Genomic DNA, 19909 nt, shown 5'->3' with positions numbered 1-19909 from the left:
AATCCTTTGGTGGTGTGAGTGGGGTATCACTCCATACACTGTGTTCCACCCAATCGATTGTTCTACATGAAATAAACGGTTACTCTTTCCCTCCCCTGTAAGTTCCCTCTTGGTTACTCTCTACAAGACTTAGTTTTCAAGAATGCTTCCCCCTCCCACCGAAGGAGTTGTGGGAAAGGAAAGACTTGGACAGGATTCAACTGACGAGCAGTCATGACACATAATCGGTTTATGATTAATGCATTTACGTTGTCACGGCAGATTGAATTCCTGGTCTCACGAATCTGATTCGACAAGATTTTCATTTTCGGATAAAGTCCCACACGAAATATTCTCTTTGTAGAAAAATTGTAAGTGTGTGTTGTCAGAATCAAACTGTGGGGGGTGGGGGGGGGGGTTAAGATTGAACATATCACTCTCTCTTTCGACTTTGAGCTAAATGCGCACCAGTATGTTGAAATGTTTTATAGGTACAAGATGAGCCTTGTATGGCATGTGTTGAAGATGATTCCAAAAACCAAACATTTTTGCTATCATAGGCCCCTTATGTTTACGTCACAATGTCAAGGGCTAGTATTACAAAGGAATCCCTTAACAAAAAGACGGGGTGAACAGATCACTTACACAAAAGGACAGCACAAGATGCCACCGCAATAATTGGCCTTGCAAACGAGGGAAGATCAGTAACGGTATAACGTACAGACAGACATACTTATAGCACTTACGAGATATTTCAGATCCTATACAGATGTGACAGTATATCAAACTTAGCGTTAAAATGAAAAAGGAACAACGCAGAAAAGCTCAACTTGTGACAGTTCTCTCGTTGCCCAGCACTCAGTCCTTCCTCTTTTTAATAGTTTCACTGATATCCTCTAAATGGCAATTGCATCACGTTAAGGTGGATATCCATTGCGATAAGGTAAGACGAAGTTGCGTGAGGACGTCGTTAAGCGCTAAAATCCTGTGCTCCTACAACAGGCACAGGAAGCAATATTCGGTGGTGCTGCAAAGATCTGGCGCCGAAGCGGTGTAACCGACAAAAGAACGAAAAAATTGTGCTGCTCTCTCTCTCTCGAAGCATGGGGATCTTTCACAAGTGAGAAGGAAGAATAAATCCACTACTTCCTTTTTTTTTCTTGTTTGCATCCATAGTGTTGAAAATAATGAGTATAATAGCAACCATGTTCACATCATATATTTAGCTTTAGACATCTCTGGTTGTTGCACACACACACAAAAAGCATTTGGCTGTCATTTCAGAATTTGCAGGGGGGCCACATCTCCACATTTGGAATTTGGAAAAAAAAAAGAAGAAAAAAAAGGTCTCGTCAGACCTCCGCTGGGGATGTTAATGTTGGCGACGTCACACGATTTGAGGCATGTGCCGGATGCGCCTTTGACGCCGGCAGGTACGAAGTTCGTGGGATCGATTGGCCCCCTTTCTTCTCGGAGCGGTGCCGCTCGTGGCGCGAGTGTCGCTGGTTCTGGCGGGGATACTTGCCGTTGCAGTGATGCTGCTGCTGCTGCGGCGGCTGGTTGCGGTGGGGGAAGTGGTGGAGATGTTGGTGGCCGCCCAGCGTGGGCGACAGGTGGGCTGTGGGCGACAGCGGGGCCACAATGCCCGGCGACATGTCGCCACCGGTGGAAGCTATTGCAGAGGGAATGCTGTGCGACTGTCTGACAGTCGGGCTGGCAGGTGCCACGTGGCAGTGGTTGTTGTTGCTGTTGTTGTTGATATTCACCCCGCCGCCACTCACACTGCTTGCACTATTTACATGATTGTGGCTCCGGCACAGATGGTGGCCGGAGATCAAGTCTCTATCTTGATTGTGGACGCCTGTCGTCGGGTTCTCGTACAGGTGCATGGTAGGGATCCTCCCGTTGCACGGCAACGATGAAGATGACATGGTCATCGCTGGGCAGAGATCTCTGCTCTGTTCATGTTCTGCCAGGATAGAGGACAAAGAGATCCAAATAGCTCCATCAGTCAGACTCACAATCTCATATCATCCACTCACAATGCAACAGGTTGCTTACTCGATATCAACAGCATAACTGATAATAGCTAATTTTCTATACAGAATTTGGGAGGTCATTAACACTTTGCTGCATATCAACAGACAAAAACTGTCAATCTAAATTCATGAGGGCATTAATACCACTTTTTTAAGCCCATAGGAACACTTCCTGTCCGCAACCAAGTGAATTTGACTTTGGGTCAGTGAGAGGACTCTCAAGGTCTTGCTTTATTGTTACTTAAGAACACAAATTGCACTTCTTGCTCTACAGACCAGATCACAGCAAGTAAGTCTTGTAACTGACTCAGTGTATATATCATATATCTATATCATATTCTTGCATTTTTTTGGTTAGACTGAGTGGATGTGGATAAAATCAGTTAGGACCTGCAGAAACCTGGTCCGTACTCACCATGAGGTATTTTAAAGCTGCTTGGTGAGGTGCACCGACCGTTGGGCGACGACACTGAGGTATAGGAATGACAGCACTGCGGCGAAGGGTGGTGGCGGTGGTGGTTCTGCCGGTTGACCGGCGAGGCGGTCTGGCTGCCCAGCCCCTCATCCGAGTTGGTCAGCAGCCGCTCCCGCTGCAACCGGTCCCTGGTCGCCTCGTCCTGGAAAACATCTTCATCGTCCTCCTCCTCCTCCTCGATCTCCGCATCCTCCCCGTCGCTGCGGGTGCGGTCGGGGTGAGTCATCCGCCCCCCGCGGCCCCCCACCCCATGGTGGAGATACGGGTGCTTGTTGATTGCACTGTCTAGCGAGCGCCCGGCAAGGCCGCAGCAGGGTGGGGCGATGAGCTGACCCCGCCTTTCCAAGGTGTTGTGGTCTGCCTCGCTTACGGAGTCTGTCAGGCAGTATCGGTCTAAGCTGCTGCGGTGGGTGTTATCTGATAAAGAAAAATTCCTGGGTCATCAAATCTGTTCTAAAAAAATCATGACTATAACCCAAAAAATTTTTGTTGATCTCAACAAAAGCATAATGATTTACTACACAACAAACCATTGTTGAATACCACACTTTTCTCTGTGTCATTATAACCTCAGTCTTATTTAATCTTTTTTAACACTCTGCATGGCACATTATATTACCTGCTCATAGGTTTTTGTGCGAAATTTGTGCACATATTGCCAAGAAAGGATAAGGGACATCAACTTCAACATAAACTCGTTAAAACATAGACATGGCAGCATTCACACTCTATGACAAAACAACATGCTACACCTGCTTCAGTGGAATATAGCTGATGAATACAAAAAGCATTCTACATATTTTGCTTTGAGATGCTTTACTTATGGAAATGCATTCATATCTAGGACAAGCTCTGATATTGTTCCATGTATACGTAATTTCATATACTAATTAGTTGTGTCATGATCATGATGATAACTTTTGTGAGTACGCTTAACACTGGAATTACTGCACAGCTCAAAAACCTTGACTAGTGCAATTTGCTAATAGACAAAACACTGCTGAAAACAAATGCAGTATGCATTCTATGTACATTGGGTGTATTCTGGCAGAATCTGCTTCTGCAGACATAATATGGGGCTGTCTGGAAGCAAATTAACAGCTACACACTGTGTATGCTATGGGGCTTTAGCACACTGGTGTCTGCTGCCCTCTGCTGGCGAGAGATTGCACAGGGACCCCATGTGGGTAATGATCTGTGCTGAATGTGGCTAGTCTGCTTACCGGTCATGCTACAGCGGTGCTTGGGTCCGCACATGTCCAGCTCCGGTGGGTCCTGCATCTGAGTCTCGCTGGGGAAAATGGCCGCCATGCGCACCCGGCTGGGAAACTTGAAGGTGCTGAGCTTGCCCAGCGGTCCGTCCAGGGAGTCGCAGTCGCTGACGTTGTCCCCCTGGTACTTGTCGGTTGCTGTGTGATGGCGGGGAAAAAAAAACAAATCAATCAAGGTTGGGGGATATGATTCAAGTGGGGAAAAATGAAAGCAGCAAATTTCAGCAGGACTTTCCATGGCTGGCATACACCTGCGTTACAAAGGAAGTCTGTCTAATGCAAAACCCAAATGGCAGTACATGTCAAAAATGAGATGTTTAACTCACACTGCACACCAACCACAAAGAAATTCATCGATGCAAGCATTGGCCATCGTAAACTGCAATCACCCTTGGATCTCCTAGAAACAAGACATATCCCATCAGCCAGCACTAAAAAGCATTGTGGTCCCCTGAGTATTTTCACTTTCATGCTAGCCGGTCCCACTCTAGTATTTTCATGTTCGGGATGTATATGAAATGTGTCACTTGCTGCACATTTGGGCCTGTATGCATGTCGACCGCATGTTTCTGCCCGAGGAACACTATGCATGCGAGGATAATACCAAGGCCTCTATGGTCTTACTTAGGGTTATTTTGTGAATGCACTGAGAAATAAGGTTTAAAGGGATTGTACAGTACCGGTTGAGGTGGGGATTCATGTTTTGAACATTCATAAGTGAGATAATGAGAAACCTCTTATGAAATATGAAAGAGCATGTAATTTTATGAAGGATTCAACGTTTATTTGACGAAAATTGGTTTTCAAATGGCTGAGATATCCAAAAAAGTGATAATAATGAAAGGCGACAGGCCACGCCTTTTATCAGGATCTCTTTGTTTCACCTTGTTTTTGGATATCTCGGCCATTTCAAAACCGATTTTCATCAAATAAACTTTTGATACCCCTTAGAATTGCATGCTCTTTGACATCTCATAGAGTGGTTTCTGAATATCTCGCAAAACGTTAAATGCTAAATTCTCACCTCGACCAGAACTGTACACACCCTTTAATGCAATGATTTGGGCGTTATCACATTTGCTCCATTAGAGCAATTTTATTCGGTGGCGGGACAAGAGGGACTCACCTGCGCTGGATACACCACTGCTTGTTTCTTGGTGAATGGTGCCCTCCGACGAGCCGTTCAGGGTGGAGCTGGGGATCTCTGCCGGAACAACATGGGTCTCTGCAACTAGAGAAGGCAGACGGGGGAGGAAAACCAGCACATAGAATGCACATTAATACCTGATAGTATTGTTATCATAACTGCATTGCTACATACATTTGTACACATCACAAACAGATCATGGCAAAAACTAACTACCATGTTTGCCACAGAAAGGTTTTCCATCTGAGTTTGGATTCAGGACTCTCAATTTTTCTCCAATCACTTTTGAATGCTCATATGTGTTTTCATATCACATCGAGCATCGTGGAGGGACCCAAAGCCATGCTCACTGTCATTCATAAGTAGAAGAGACTGCTTTGCTCGATTAGGCTTCACTTTGCCTCTTGAAGAGGGATGACTCCCATTTCTCATTCTGTTCTTGTGGTTCCTGAACATAAAATGGTCTTCCAAGTTCCTAGTCGCAATGATGATGCTCATGAAATATTGATGGTGTATACACTACACCGGTGCTTCTCAACCAGTGGGCTGCGATGCTCTCACAGGTGGGCCATGATGTCAGCCACAAATAAAATGACAAAGATTCATACTTGATCTTGGTGGGCCTCAAAAAAATTAGGAGCCAGAGTGAGCCTCAGGTTCAATGCAGTCGAGAAGCATGGCACTATACAATACTTGCTGTGATTTATCGAGAGCAAAAAGGGAGATTGATTCCTCGCCCCGCTCACCTCGAAATCTCTTGGGCCGCCTTCGGGTCTGGTAGATGATGACCACCCAGATGAGTGAAGTCCCCATCACACAGCAGATGACTACCACAATGATGATAGTGGTGGTGGTCATGTTCCAGATCGTCTGAGTGTCTACGTTGGAGAGAAGGAGCGATATAGTGACTGCATCTCAACATTGACCTTAAACAGCAAGTGTTTCGCTACGGTATACTGACTAGAAGCTGTATTAGAATATACCTGATAAGGTCAGTTAGCTGCAAGAAAACTCTGTGATGAAATTAAGCTAGACACAGTCAACTCATGAAAAGAAATGCAATGATTCTATTTACAATCAATTAAATACAAAAAGCAATATTCAGAATGGATGCCATAGGTTGGATTCATTAAGGTCTTAGTCTCACAAACTACTATGGGTTCATTTCAGTAATTTTAGTGCCTCTATAAAATGGCTAAAATGGTGACTGTTGAATGCAGTTGGTGAAATGCAAAAACAAAATAAAACAAAAAAACCATTTCTCAAGAGTCACTGAGCAGAAATTAAATGACTACGTCAAGAAGTGTATGATTGCAGCTCCTTGTAGACTTACTCTTTCTGACGGTCAGTTTAGCACCATCGGTCTGAATTCCAAGCATGTTGGATGCCTCGCAGACATAGCTGCCACTGTCGGAACTCTCGGCGTTCATGATGATCAGGTACCGGTCAAAGTCAGTCAGGTGCGTCCCCTCGCCCGGCACAAACGCAACCCCATCTTTGAACCACCGAATGTTGGGGCGCGGACTTCCCTCTGCGTTGCACTCCAGCACCGCTGGCTCACCAACAGTGACGCTCAAATCCTTCATCTGCCGGGTGAAGAATGGCTGCTCCAGCACCGTCAGGCTGGCGTTGGTGCTGATGGTGCCAGCGGCGTTGTGGGCGGTGCAGGTGTAGACGCCGGTGTCGATCATCTGCACGTCGTCGATGTAGAACCGCTCCAGCTTCTCGTTGAGCTTGAAGCGGCGCTGCCGGGCGGCGGGGAAGTTGATGCCGCCGTCCTTCTGCCAGGCGATCTTTGGAGTCGGGTGACCCACTGCGGCACACGGGAGATTGGCAACGCCCCCCACTTGGACATTGATGTTAATCGGTGTGCTGGTGAATGATGGGAAGACTAGACAGGAAGCAAAGGCAAAGAGAAACAGATTAATCAAATAGTACATTATAAAAATCACATGATACTTTCAAGACCGCACTCTGATTTCAATAAAAACTTTCCAAGCAAACATCGTTTAAAATAAGAGATTTTGTGCATCTATCCGTTTCATGACCTCATAAAGCTCCCAATTACCCCATGCTCTATTTTTCCCCCCAATGCCAACATTAACAAATATCTAAAAAAATCAAGGTCTTGAACATACAAAAAGCTAGACAAAAGCAAAATCAAGGTCTTGAAAATAAAAAATGCTCCACAAAAACGATGTTATACTTCCCGGCACATGTAAAATTCTGACAAACTGCAATGAGCAAATGATATTAGGAGAAAGAATGAATCAAGAGGCAGAGAGGGAGATGGGAGTCACTGAGGTAGAGGCAAGGGGTAGGGGCGGGGGAGAGGATTGCCCCCCTCCCCCCCCCCCCCCCCCCCCCCCCACACATGCAAAAACTCACTGTGCACGGTGACCTTGGCCTTCTTGGAGTAGGTGGAGCCAAACTCATTGGAGATGATGCACTGGTAGCGCCCCTCCTCCTCCTCTCGGATGTGGGGAAGGCTCAGCACCGACGTGTACTCATTGACGCGGTTCGGGTTCAGCCGCTCGTAGTAGATGGTGTTGGCAGCCTCCAGGATGGTCTGGATTTTGGGGGTGGGTCAAGATCAGCAACAATAATAATTGAGGATGAAATCCTTGTTGTGTGCACATTGGTGCTACTGACAACAATATTTATCCTTGACTATCTCTAATCAAACCATAGCACGGTTTATTGTTACACATCACCATTGAAAAAAAAATATTGGTAAATATTGTTTTCCGAATGAAGCTGGTGAATGACAGTAAATCTTACACTCGAATGCAGTAGTATTTGTCACTCCATACAGAGAAGACTGTTAAAATTGTGACGAGTCATCACACATCATTAGCCCCAGATTGTATCAATTCAATTCATTTGAATTATCAAACAATAAAGCACTTGCTTTACATGTCAAACTTCTACTGAGAGAGAGAGAGAGAGATAGCCAACTCAATTTCTGAGTAGGTCATCATTCTATGACACACAGTTCTCTGGGCAAAAGTATGTGCATTACACATAAAATATTCTGTATGTCACACAAAAACCACCCACCCTGTCTTTCTTCCACACAAACTTGACTGGCGTGTCACTCGTGCTTCCAGCGGTACAGATCAAGGAAACGTTGTCCCCTCTCAGTGACGTCACCACATCTGGCTCTCGGATGATAAATGGTTTCAGACGATCATCTGCAACACGAACAAAAGATGGAATGAGTCAGAAACAAAAATCATTCAAACACACACAAAAAATAATCAGGGATAATGAGAGACTGTCCTAAAAAGATTCTGGAGAAAAGTCAGAAGCCTGAGACAAAACAGAGATTTAGATGGACAATGAGAGCTAAGGAAGAATTGTATCTGAATAGCTGTTGATGCTTAACAAAGGAGAGTGCAATCTAAAAAATGAGGTACTGAGATAAATAACACCGCCAAGATGACAATTTCCAATCTTCAAACACTCAAAGTGAGCATATCAAATATCCAACCACAACAGTGAATCTTGTCAGGAGTGATTACCAACAAAAAGACTGTCTAGCGAGTCTAAGGATGCAGAAAACATCCAAAGTATTGAAGATGGAATGGATGAAAAAAACAAACAAACAAACACATGATAAATCTTGAGGAGCAGAGGGATGACTATGTACTTGGATGACAACATGTTTTCAAGCTCACTAGGCAATAAAAAAAGAGACAGAGGAGGAGGGGACATTATTAAAGATGATAAAGACAAAGATTAAAGAATTAGGAAAGTTTGACCCAAGTGCTGAGGGGTGAATTCACACATCATTTCTTGTCTGTTATTGACATAAATAGAGGTCATAAAAACAGGTCTGATTTAACTACGTCCCAAAACATCTTGAATACATGGTACATAATCTCATCATATTCTTATTTAACTACCTCCTAGAACATCTTGACTACAAAGTCTTGCACAATGACGCATAGTCTTGAAACTATCCCTCAATTTGGTTACTCTTTCCAATGAGAATGACCCTTTCATTTCATGCAATTATTCTCGAAGAATCCCAAAGCATGTCCACTTCAATAATCACTTTCTAATCGACAATGGTGAGCAAAACTAACCAAGTGCTCAAGTGACCACTCTACTTCATGCAGGCAACAAAGAAAGAAATAATGAATCCTCAGCTCCAGCCCTCCCTTTTTTGTTGTTGACATTTTTCTCTTTTTTTGTGGATGTGTTTTCAACACAAAACTCAAGCACACTCAAAGACGTTGTTCCTTTGCCATTTAGGCGCGACAATTTTGATTTCGACTTGGGTGAGGAAAAGCAGTAAACACTCAATAAGCAAGCATCATCTGGTGCTTCAAGGATCATCCTCGGCATCAGCATTACTTCAACTTTATCCCCCCACTTCTTTTTCTCCTCAAATGACAATTCCCTGAGACAACAGCTTCACTGGGAACCATGGAAGCACAGGAAAAGGAGAGAAGAGAGAGAGGGGGAAAAATGAGGGAAAGGGGGGGGGGGGGGCAAGAGAAAAGGAAGTAGCAGAAAGACATGGGACAAGGCTGTGAAAAGATGAACACAGAGATAGGCGAGAAAAAAGCGATATAAAGATCTGAATTGCAAGTGACGCACAAGAAGAAAACAGAAGAAGACGACGAGTATAGCGTTTGAAAACCAAGAGCAAGAAGGAGACAGCAGAGTTGCTGAAATTTGCGCAGCCTGTCAATTTTCGCTGATCTTTTTTCCCCCCTTTTTATTTCTCGGAGACTGAGCCGGAAAATGAGGTTAAGTGGACAGAACAAGGACAGGCTGCGGAGAGGAAAAGCAGACAGATATAGGACACATGCCATGTGAGATAGAGCTCGGGTCAGTAGAGGGATAGAAGGGTTGGGAGGGGTGGAGGGGGGGGGGGGGGCAGGGGAAGGGGAAGATGATCCACCCTTCAGTCGAGAGCCAAAAATGTGTTCTACCTTTAGCAGTGATTGGATCATCGTCGGATCAACCCTCCTCACCGCTTGGTGGGGTGGGGTTGGGGGAGGGGGAAGGGTTTGGGGAGAGAGATCAAGAGTGCTACTCCATTCTAGAATTCTTTCTTGATTCTTTGTGAACAAAAAAAAATGGCAATGTCTCCCCTCCCCCCCCCCCCCCCCAACGGGGCTTTTGCACATGTGGTGTCATGACCAATTTTGTCACCACCATCCAAGGTGTATGACATCTACATCTGCATGACATCTACATACATCTACATGACCAATATCCAAATGTGACAGTTATAGAAGTCTACCTTTACCACACAATTCTTTATCGAAAGCAAACCAAAATAATTCGGCAGCATTTCCAAAGTTTGACTAACTTCAGAAAATGACAACTTGGTGCAACAGGTATTTTGAAAATGCCAGCACAGCTGTGCGTGCCAAGCAGATCCCAGCCTCTTTTCATTTCTTCCCTTTACAAGCCTATCACATCAAAATTACACGCGCCTCATTGGATAGTAAAACACCAAAATGGCATAGTAGTCCATACAATAGGTCCCTCACTGCTCGAAAAATGTTGCACGAAACTGGCAAAGTTGTTGGCAACATTTCTGACAAAATAGGGAGCCTTGATACAACAGAAAACAAAATCTCCCCCCTCCCCCCCCCCCCAAAAAAAAGCTGCAGCTTGGGATGACAGCTCACCACAAGTGAAGTCCTCTGCGGCCACGCTGAAGATGTTGGAACCGTGCAGGACGGCCGGATGATCACACCGACCGTCCACGCCCGCCTCCAGATTCTGCGCCTGCAGCCAGGTGGGGAACCATGATATCTGACAGTCACACACCATGCTGGAACTGTTCACCAGTCTGTGAAAAGAAGAAAGACAGATGAAGAAATAATTAAAGACAAATTGTTTCTCTATTGTTGTTGCTTTTGTTCTGTTTTTGTTTTTCCAGAATTGGGCTCCCACGGGGGCATTTCACGAAGCGTTTTGTCGCACATTTTTTTCTCACAAACTGTTTTAAGCTACTGAAATCCTTGATCATGACTGACTGAGAGCAAATTTGTCAAAAGATAAAAATCTGAGAAAACGCTTGATGAAATGCCTCCCAGATGACATGCAAGGGTCAGAGATCTATTAACAATAAATGCTCAATTCTGGTGAAACAATGTTTAAACATTGCAAAGAGACATTCACTGTGGCAGAATACAGTAAGTGTAACACCAGAAATTTCCTTAGCATGAAACTTTCGCAAATAGGAGCCTACAACCTTTTTCGTGGCATGAAACTTTTGGTGATTGCTGATCATGATGGTGTTAAGCATTGTACTGGTATTAACTGCATTACTTTGACAAAAAACTTTCTCATCTATTTTACTCTTGTGAATCCTGGCTCCTTGCAAAATTCATGAAAGTTTCATGCAAGCAAAAATTTATGGTTTACAGTAACCAGATTTTGTCATACTCCAAGGCAGGTAATGATGAAGCCATTGGTAGTCAAAACATTCCTTTATCAAATTATACATATATCAGGTGAAAGTTACCGTTTGTAAGGCAACAAAACAAAATAACGTGAGAGGTCAATATTTGTCCCACACTATAATGCAACAGTCCCATTCATTCAATTTTATGTGAGCAAAACTACTTACAGCTGACTCAGCTCTGGCATGCCCTCAAAGACGTTATTCTCCACGGTGGTAATTGGATTTCCAGCCAGATCCCTGGGAGACAAATACAACAAGAGGAAAAAGAGCATGCTGTGAACAAAAAACATTACAACTTCACATGCTTCTCCATTTCTTACACTACATATATCACTGCTACAATACGACAGTGCCAATATGCAATCTCTATTCTTGCTCGAATAAAGGAGGTCTGCAGAAACAACTTCTAGGACTAACAACACTATCATTCTTGGCACTTATTTCAACATGCTTACAGTTTGTTGACATGTTGCCATGGCAATATCACGGTCACTTGTGGATGATTAACACACAAATTTACTGGGATCTAAACTCTTGTTCTCATGTTAACTCATCACTACCATCCTCCTGATATTCATCATCATCATCATCGTCACATTTATCATCACCAGGGTCAAATCCATTATTATCCTTTTGGTCACTACCATTTCCATGACTACCGCATCTTTCACATCATCATCATCATCCTCAATTTCATCATCACTATCATCATCGTTGCCTTAATTCACACCACCACCATCATCATCATCAGGATGGATTCTTCATCACTTTCCACATCATCAGTCAACCCCATCCTTGGAGCTAGCGACACTCCTGACAGTGACCGAGTACTCACAGCGACTGGAGGTTGGCGAGTCCATTGAAGGCTCTCCTGGCGATGGAGTTGATCTGGTTGTTGGCCAGCCCTAGTCTCTGCAGGGACTCTAGGCCATCAAAAGCACCCGTCATGTCCTCCACCGTCCAGGCAATGTCATTGTCACTCAGATCACTGTGGGAGGGGGAAAGAAAAACACAACAGACATGAGATCCAAGTGTTTTCCTCCCTGTTCATCCAATGTGTGCTTGCAATTACACCTAACACTAACACTCACGGCAATGCCTTGCACTAACACTTACGACAATGCCTTACACTAACACTTACGACGATGCCTTACACTTATATCTACAGCATCACAAGAGCCATGCACACAAATAACCAAACCTCATGTTTCAACGAACATAGATTTTATTCTACACACAACACAAGAGAAAGAGGGAGGGGAAGAGAGCAAGGAAGAGAGGTTTATTGAAGGGAATTTCGGGATATCGCCTGTCAAGTTACAAGATAACAAACTACCAAGTTATCAAGTCCTACGATGACCACTTACAGGACTTGCAGCATATTGAGCTGGACGAAGGCTCTGTCGGCCACCTGGGTGATGCGGTTGTGGTTGATGTACAGCTCCCGTAGGAGGGGTGGCCAGGGCGCCACCCCCGACGTCTCCCCCATCCTGTTGCCGGCGTTAGGACCACCGGCCCCAGTCCCGCCCTCCAGGCCCCGCTCTCCACCTTCCTCCTCCTCTTCTTCCGCCTCCAGACTGGTCAGCCTGTTGTAGGCCAGGTTCAGGTACTCCAGCTGGGGGCAGAAGTCCCAGCCTAGGGCCTTGGTCTCGTTGATGCGGTTGTGGGCCACGGAGAGGTGGAGCAGGGACTCGAGACCGAAGAGCCAGCGGCGGCTGATGGAGGTCAGTTCGTTGCCGTCCAGGTCCAGTTGCTGGATGGAGTTGAGGCCGTAGAAGGCACCGTCCATCAGCTCGGCCAGGTGGTTGCGTTCAAGGTTCAGCTCCTCCAGAGAGTCCAGGCCACTGAAGACCAGACTGTCTACTGTGGTCAGCTCATTGCGACTCAGCTCTCTGTATAAAAAGCAAAACAGAGAAAGGATGAGTCGTTTGATCTCTGCTGCTTGTGATGTCATATCATAATTTGCATATAATCATTTTGATATGCTGGACATCAGTTTGTCAGTCCTGTTTCACATCACCAAAGATATTTAAGATTCAAAACAGTTTTTGTGTTTTGCTTTATCTGGAGAATTAATGCAGATCACAAGGAAGAATACCATAGGTGGGGGGAGACTAAAATTAAAAAGGCACAAAAGATAATTAAGTCATGCCATAAGAGAGAAAACTGTCCTCTATCATTGGAAGTTCCAACCCTTCTGACCTGTCCTTTATATAATGAAAAAAAAAAAAAGGTGGGCTGCTGAATAGCTAAAATCATGATGGGTCACTGCCTAAATCTGTGGACAGGATGAGGGGTGCTCTGAAGAAGATCACTGCTAGCTTGCCAGTTGCCCAGCGGAGCAACCTTAACCTTGGGATGAGGAGAGGGAGAGGAAACATGCCAGGCGATGACAGACAAAAATTGAGAGGCTGAAATTGTACAGGTATGGATGAAAATTGCAGATTCCACGCCTTGTGACACCAACATCTGGCGAGGAAGGTGGTTCGTTCCGCATCATCAGCATCCAAGGATTATCGCCAAAGTCCGGGGATCAGCCCCCAACCGAGAGATCCAAAAACTACGAAGCAACAACATCCACAACCGAGTTCAAAAGCCATGAATCTTTTCCTGTTTATTCCCGCTTCAAAAGGTGATTTAATTTTTTTTTTTTTTAAGAGTTTTGCAGTCACCCTACATTATCCCTCCTCCTTCCCAAACCAAAACTCCAGGATACACACACACACACACACACACACTGTCTCAAACTGCAATAGGTGTTGTGAAATGTTAGCGTCACTTCCACCAAATGAAAAACAAATACACACAAAAAAAAAGGATTTTGAGTCAAGGATATTTATCAGATATATCAAGTTTTACAGCCGAATGCTTATGCAACAATAGGAAATTGAACGGAACATGCAAATGAAGAGCAAACATTGCTTGCATTCCAATGTGAGGTGACAAGTTGCACAATACACATAAATATTAGGCTCTACTTCATAAAGACAGCCAAACTGATTTTTAACCTTCCAATTAAAGTTCCAATTTTTAACCTGAAAGCAGCCCTGCAGACAAGAAGAGGGTCAATCTATTTCTGGTCTTACTGACAAGGCAGCCTTGACCAATCCAAACTCAATTATTTTCACGGGATTCAAATGCCCGACATGCGACACCTGTAGCTGAATGCAGTCATGACCAAAGCAGGCAAACTCGCTGCTTGAAAAGAAAAAAGGAACATAAGGAATGAACTATACAGTTGTATCAGACACATCAGAATGTGACAGAGGTCTTGGGAATCGGTCAGTGTCTGCGGTTTTTTTGCTCCCAGCTAATTTTAATCATTGGTTTGTGGCTTTACAAGGGGTTTTGTGGGGGAAAGAGAGAGCAATGGCCGCTATCCTCAGATCACACAGACACTGTACATTAGCCCACGACATCCGTGATGGAACGAATGAGCAGGAAGCATCAGGGAGCCTTCAATGGCACAATCACCAGGTTGGAAACTCGCAGCAGAGTTGATGGAAAAAAAATGGCTAACATTGAAAAAAAAGAAGAAGGAATACTAGGACAAAAAACCAAGAGGTATGAATTCAAGCTCCAGGCAATCACATGACATTCGGTGAATTCTATACAGAGATACCACTAGTCACAGAAAGATAAATGTAGTCAGTTATGATGGGCAAATTAGCTTGCCTCTCTTTTTGTCTTTTTGGTCTTTCCTCCTAATAATGAATAAAGGTGAGGGCATGAAAATTTGTCAGACGTATCTGAATGTGGGTGGGAATGTCTAACATGGTATGCCAGCGAGTTTAAGACAAGAGTTCAATATAGCACGCATCGTCGTGCTTTGGTGGATCTTTTGTCCTTATGTGATCGCTAGAATGCGCTAGCGCCTCTCACCTCCGTCACGCAGGTTTTTCAAAAAGAAAGGCACGATCACAAGGCGTATCGGCAGTTTGATGGAAGTGCAAACACGAGGGTGTGAAAATATGCAAAAAAAACATCGAACCCCCATTCTCTTTGCCCAAGGACGGAACGCACCTTTGATGAGGTTCGCACACGGATCTCCTTTCGGGATTACATCGCGGAACGCCACTGCGGTTAATGAAAGAGGTGGGCACAGGTTCTGGCTGAGAGTTCTGTGGGAATGCGTTTCCTATTTTCTGACAGTTTGTATTTCCTAAGTTCAGTGCTGGCCTCTTCCCAAGTCTGGAAAAAATTTTGCTATCATATGGAGTATAAAAAGCTGGAAAATCCAAGTGATGGGGTTGCAACAAGAAGGGGGGGGGGGGGGGGGGTTGGAGGTCTAAAATCAAAGTGGAAGGATTGAAAAAAATTGAGGGAAAAGATCAGAAAATTAGAGGGGAAAATGGCAGACAAGCCCTATGGAATGGGTGGCCATGAGTTGTCGACATTTCACATGGCATTGGAGTTGATATTTCAAAACCAACCAGATTTACAAGATAGATGACATTGAGTAAATGGCACTGTATCCCTTTGCATTTACGATTATAATATCATCACCTTATTCTTTACTTTTTGTTCTTTCTTTCTATTCCTTTTTTTTTCCCGGGGGGAACCAATTACATTTAACATAGTCAAGCATGGCTGGTGTAGCATGCAGGTGCTGCCATTGAGAATTAGCAGCATTTACTCTGCGTGTGAAAGAGGATTAAATGAACAAACCCCCCCCCCCCCCCAAAAAAAAAAAAAAAAAAAAAAAAAAATGAAGAGAGAGAGAGAGCATAGACATAAGCTCTTGTAGAACACAATGCGGATTATTCGATACTATCGGTATTAAAACATTGTGTAAAGCATATTTCACATACCTCTGCACAGCTGCTCCCTTCCAAACCTCATCCACCCAATGCAACCCCTCCCCCCACCCCCCCCCCCCCAAAAAAAGGGAGCATCAATACTGTTTTGTTTCCTTTTGTATGACCACTTTCAGAAATATTGTCCAATTGGGCCCTCAACAGAAACTCCAAAGTGAGAGCACTACCAGCATGTGGCATTAAATACAATCTAAGGTGTCAGTACAGACAGTCAAGAGGGTTGACCTAGCATGGAAATGTGAGTCTAGATGCAGGTGTAACAATAGCACGGTAGTGTGCCAGCAAGCAGTTTAACATCCGTCATTGTTGCCGTTAATAAGATCGGCTATACAGGACTGCTTGTTCTTTGGACAGTACAAGGAGTTGGGGCATATTCATATCCTCATGTCCTGCTTATAGGGAAGCCCACTAGTATCTTTCAAATCATTACGTAAACTGCATGCTACCCCTCTCATTTCCTTTTCTTGGACAAGTTTATGATGCTCTTTTTTATTCATTGATGTACAAAATTTATCAATGCTGCATTGTGGGCGATGACTTGCAAACACACATATCATTATACTGCCGTGGATGAGAAATGCATTCCGCCTGCATCTTTGCACCCCGACACGATTCTGTCGGAGGAAGTATCCTCATGAATCCATCCCTTCCAATCTCGGAGTATGTTCGAGTGACATCGCATCAAATCACTGCTACCTCAAAGATCTTTAACCGAGAAAAAAAAGAAATGGGGGGGGGGGTTAGGGTAGGGTTGATGGAGAAGAGGGAATGGGGTGAAAACCAGCCAATCTCCTCCATGGGTGCTGAAGAGGGTTAGCTCCTCTTCCTTCCCCTCATCTCCAGATCGCCTTATCTCGGCGAAACCTGATAAATGGGTCATCTACGCTAATCATCTATTAGTCACCAGCGAGGATGAAGAGCTAGTGGCCGGGTCTGGTTTCGCACGCCAGCTCTTTGCTCCCCTTCTTTCTCTCGCCATTATGAAAGTGTTGCCAGATAGAGGGGGCAAAATGGCCCAAGAGAGGCGCTGCTGGGATGGGGGGGGGGGGGGGGGGGGGGGGGGAGGGGGGTGGTGGTTGTGTGAGGAGCACTGGATTCTAGATGGATCTAGCAAGCTTTGATGATGATTGATGTCAATACATCATTGGAGACAACCAACAAAACACACACACATACACACACACATACACACACACATACACACACACATACAACTCCACATTAACAGTTGACATCTATTACGCACCAGATTCTTCTGCAAGAAAAAAACAATTCCTGTTCAGGTATTCGCGGCAGAAACACTCATACAGTGTATGCACGTCACAGTGTATGACATTTTCTCTCCTGATGAAATCAGTGCATTCGTTCACCATCAGCGTGAGTAAATCTTGTGTGAATGTCGCGCATGAGGCGTTGTCCATTTTGACTAACTTGAGTAACTTGTATGTTGGCAATGACCCTTGAAGAGTCCCTTGGCGATCAACAGAGTTGCATCGGAGCACAGCCGTTCTTCATGAATTTTCAATGTGTTGGTTTTTTTTTTTTGGGGGGGGGGGGTAGAGGAAGGGTTGGGATACAATGTCAATGAACTGACAACATGATGTAATTACAGAGGTTATACATGTAAGCAGCATGTTGCAGTTTAGGGATGGTTTGATCGATTGAGATCCACTTTAGAATGTGAATGATAATCCGTACTAATCCTGGACACTCCATGAATATTCCGCCACTGAAACACACAGGTGTGTTGGAAAAACAACATTCTCCTACAGGTCCCCCTCCCAACCCACCCCCCCCCCCCCCCAAAAAAAAAGAACTTAAGTGGAAGTGATTTAATAAGAAAAACGGATAGAAGGCAGGTACGGGAAAGAAGGATAAGTACAAAGATGCGTGTGACAGAAAAGGATGAGAAAATGCCATAGAAGTTGGGACAATGGATGGAGAAATGAACGAAGGAGGAGTAGAGAGACAGGACAGTGAGAGAGAGAAAAAAAAAAAAAAAAGAAGGGGGGGGGGGGGAAGTAAAGTGGACAGCAGCAGTGGGACCGTCGAGGGAATGTAACCAAACCGGGGCGATGGCTGAGTCACACCCAGCACAGGGCCGCGGAGCTGCTGCATAATCGAAATCAAACCTGGAGAAGCGCGGCCAGAAAACTTGTCAGCTTGATAGGGACATCAGCGCCCGGATGCTGTTAGTTTTGAGAGCCCAGACCCCGTCCTTGGAACAACCTCCCCCCCCCCCCCCAACATGAATGCATTCATCACTCCATAAAACCAAACCTACGTTTGCGGCACCGTTAATGAAAGGGGTTCAGCGCTGAACATTTTGTCATTAATAGCAAAGTGGACGAGCGTACAGTCATTTCCGTTTGCACGTCGAGAATGAGACGACTCTATAACCATTATCTGGCACTCTGCCGAAAGCTACTGGTTGGCTGGCTCTCTTCGTTTATAATTTCAACCCTCAACAATGCAACTGTCTTCACAGTGAATCCTTTTAGACTGAACTCTAAAGGTAAGCAATGTCACTATGTTCCACTCCTTTGCAGCTGCACGCAAGGCAAGGTCACTTTCCATCGGAGTTACCCCCTAAATGAATGGAACACAAGCAAGCTAGGGCCTGGATAGGAGACTAGCATGAAAGCAGAACTCCTGAGTGTTCTGTGAGCTGCCGTGCAGTCGAGGGGGGAATACAAATAGGCATAGGGGAATACATGAATGGGAAGGGAATATATTTTATGCAATGCTTGCCAGTCGCGGATCTCTTCTTGTGTGCACCATCCTCCGCTCTCTCTCCCTCTCTCTCTCCCTCTCTCTTCATCTCTCTCTTTCTTTCCTTCTCTCTCCCCATCCCTCCCCAGGCAGGGGTCAGTTGGAGAATAGAATGTCACACGTTTTAAATGTCCTCACGTAAGTACCCCCACTGACTATGGCATGATGTATGTACATCGGGTACAAGATGTGCTGTTCAAAGTGTTGGCTGTTTAACCAAATGCACCTTACTGAGGGAGGTACCTCTGTTCGTTACTAAAAATGTAAGTGTTTCAACAACAAAAAAGAAAAGAAAAGATCAGCAAAATTTGAGTAAGTAGCCATTACGATTTTGACTCACATTTTATGTGTCTGAAATATTCCAATTGGTTCAATGTGACTATGCAGTATCTCTTTTGCAATATTTACAAATTTTGAAGAAAAAGGGAGAAAACAGCATCCCCCGAAATCAGCATCTAAACAATGTGGAGAGAAATGACCATAACATGAGATGATTACATTTTGAAAAACTGAACATTTAGCAAAGAGGAAAATTGGGGTGCTTTGTATTTTCAATACTGATGTAAACAAGTAGGCCGACACAAAGACTGATCAACAAATGATCTTACTACGGATCGAGATACCAGTTTATCCTTGCTTGAACATCTACATGACTTGTAAAAAAATAGAATTAATAATTAAATAAATCTCACAAATACTCTCTAGTTTCAGGGAATGTAGCTTTCTGGCCACACATTCTTGTATTTGAAAGAAAAAACAAACATCCAGCTACTACACAGCCACAATAACAACACGACCTTGTGACGTACAAGGTGTGAACACTTCGGTGTCAAAAGGCCTGAAAAGAACTGATCATGCCAGCTTACCCTGGGATATTACACATTCCTCTCCTAATTACGTCTGCACAGCCATACTGTGAGTCAGCCTGTCCCCTCTCTGATTACGTGTAAACAATGTGTTTATCTGTTTATTT

The 19909-nt window shown here is 44.5% G+C and overlaps 1 protein-coding gene across 1 annotated transcript in view; it reads right to left on the bottom strand.

Moving 5' to 3' along the window:
* Nucleotides 1–450: 450 nt before the first annotated feature.
* Nucleotides 451–19909, bottom strand: part of LOC139742939 (uncharacterized) — a 97667-nt gene continuing 78208 nt past the window's right edge. Inside the window, exons 7-19 of the mRNA XM_071653446.1 lie at nt 12918–13239; nt 12715–12827; nt 12183–12335; nt 11513–11584; nt 10566–10729; nt 7972–8105; nt 7300–7480; nt 6245–6802; nt 5658–5789; nt 4891–4995; nt 3717–3902; nt 2434–2910; nt 451–1948 (exon numbers count right to left, since the gene is read on the bottom strand). Coding sequence (XP_071509547.1) covers nt 1332–1948; nt 2434–2910; nt 3717–3902; nt 4891–4995; nt 5658–5789; nt 6245–6802; nt 7300–7480; nt 7972–8105; nt 10566–10729; nt 11513–11584; nt 12183–12335; nt 12715–12827; nt 12918–13239 — 3214 coding nt within the window. The 3' untranslated portion in view covers nt 451–1331. The remainder of the gene's footprint in view (nt 1949–2433; nt 2911–3716; nt 3903–4890; nt 4996–5657; nt 5790–6244; nt 6803–7299; nt 7481–7971; nt 8106–10565; nt 10730–11512; nt 11585–12182; nt 12336–12714; nt 12828–12917; nt 13240–19909) is intronic.

The sequence above is a fragment of the Diadema antillarum genome, unplaced genomic scaffold, assembly GCF_040938485.1.
Source record: "Diadema antillarum isolate AM-2024a unplaced genomic scaffold, OU_Dant_1.0 seq00001039_RagTag, whole genome shotgun sequence".
Taxonomy (NCBI): Eukaryota; Metazoa; Echinodermata; class Echinoidea; order Diadematoida; family Diadematidae; genus Diadema; species Diadema antillarum.
The sequence above is the reverse complement of the archived record's forward strand: the minus strand, read 5'-3'. Positions and strand labels throughout refer to the sequence as shown.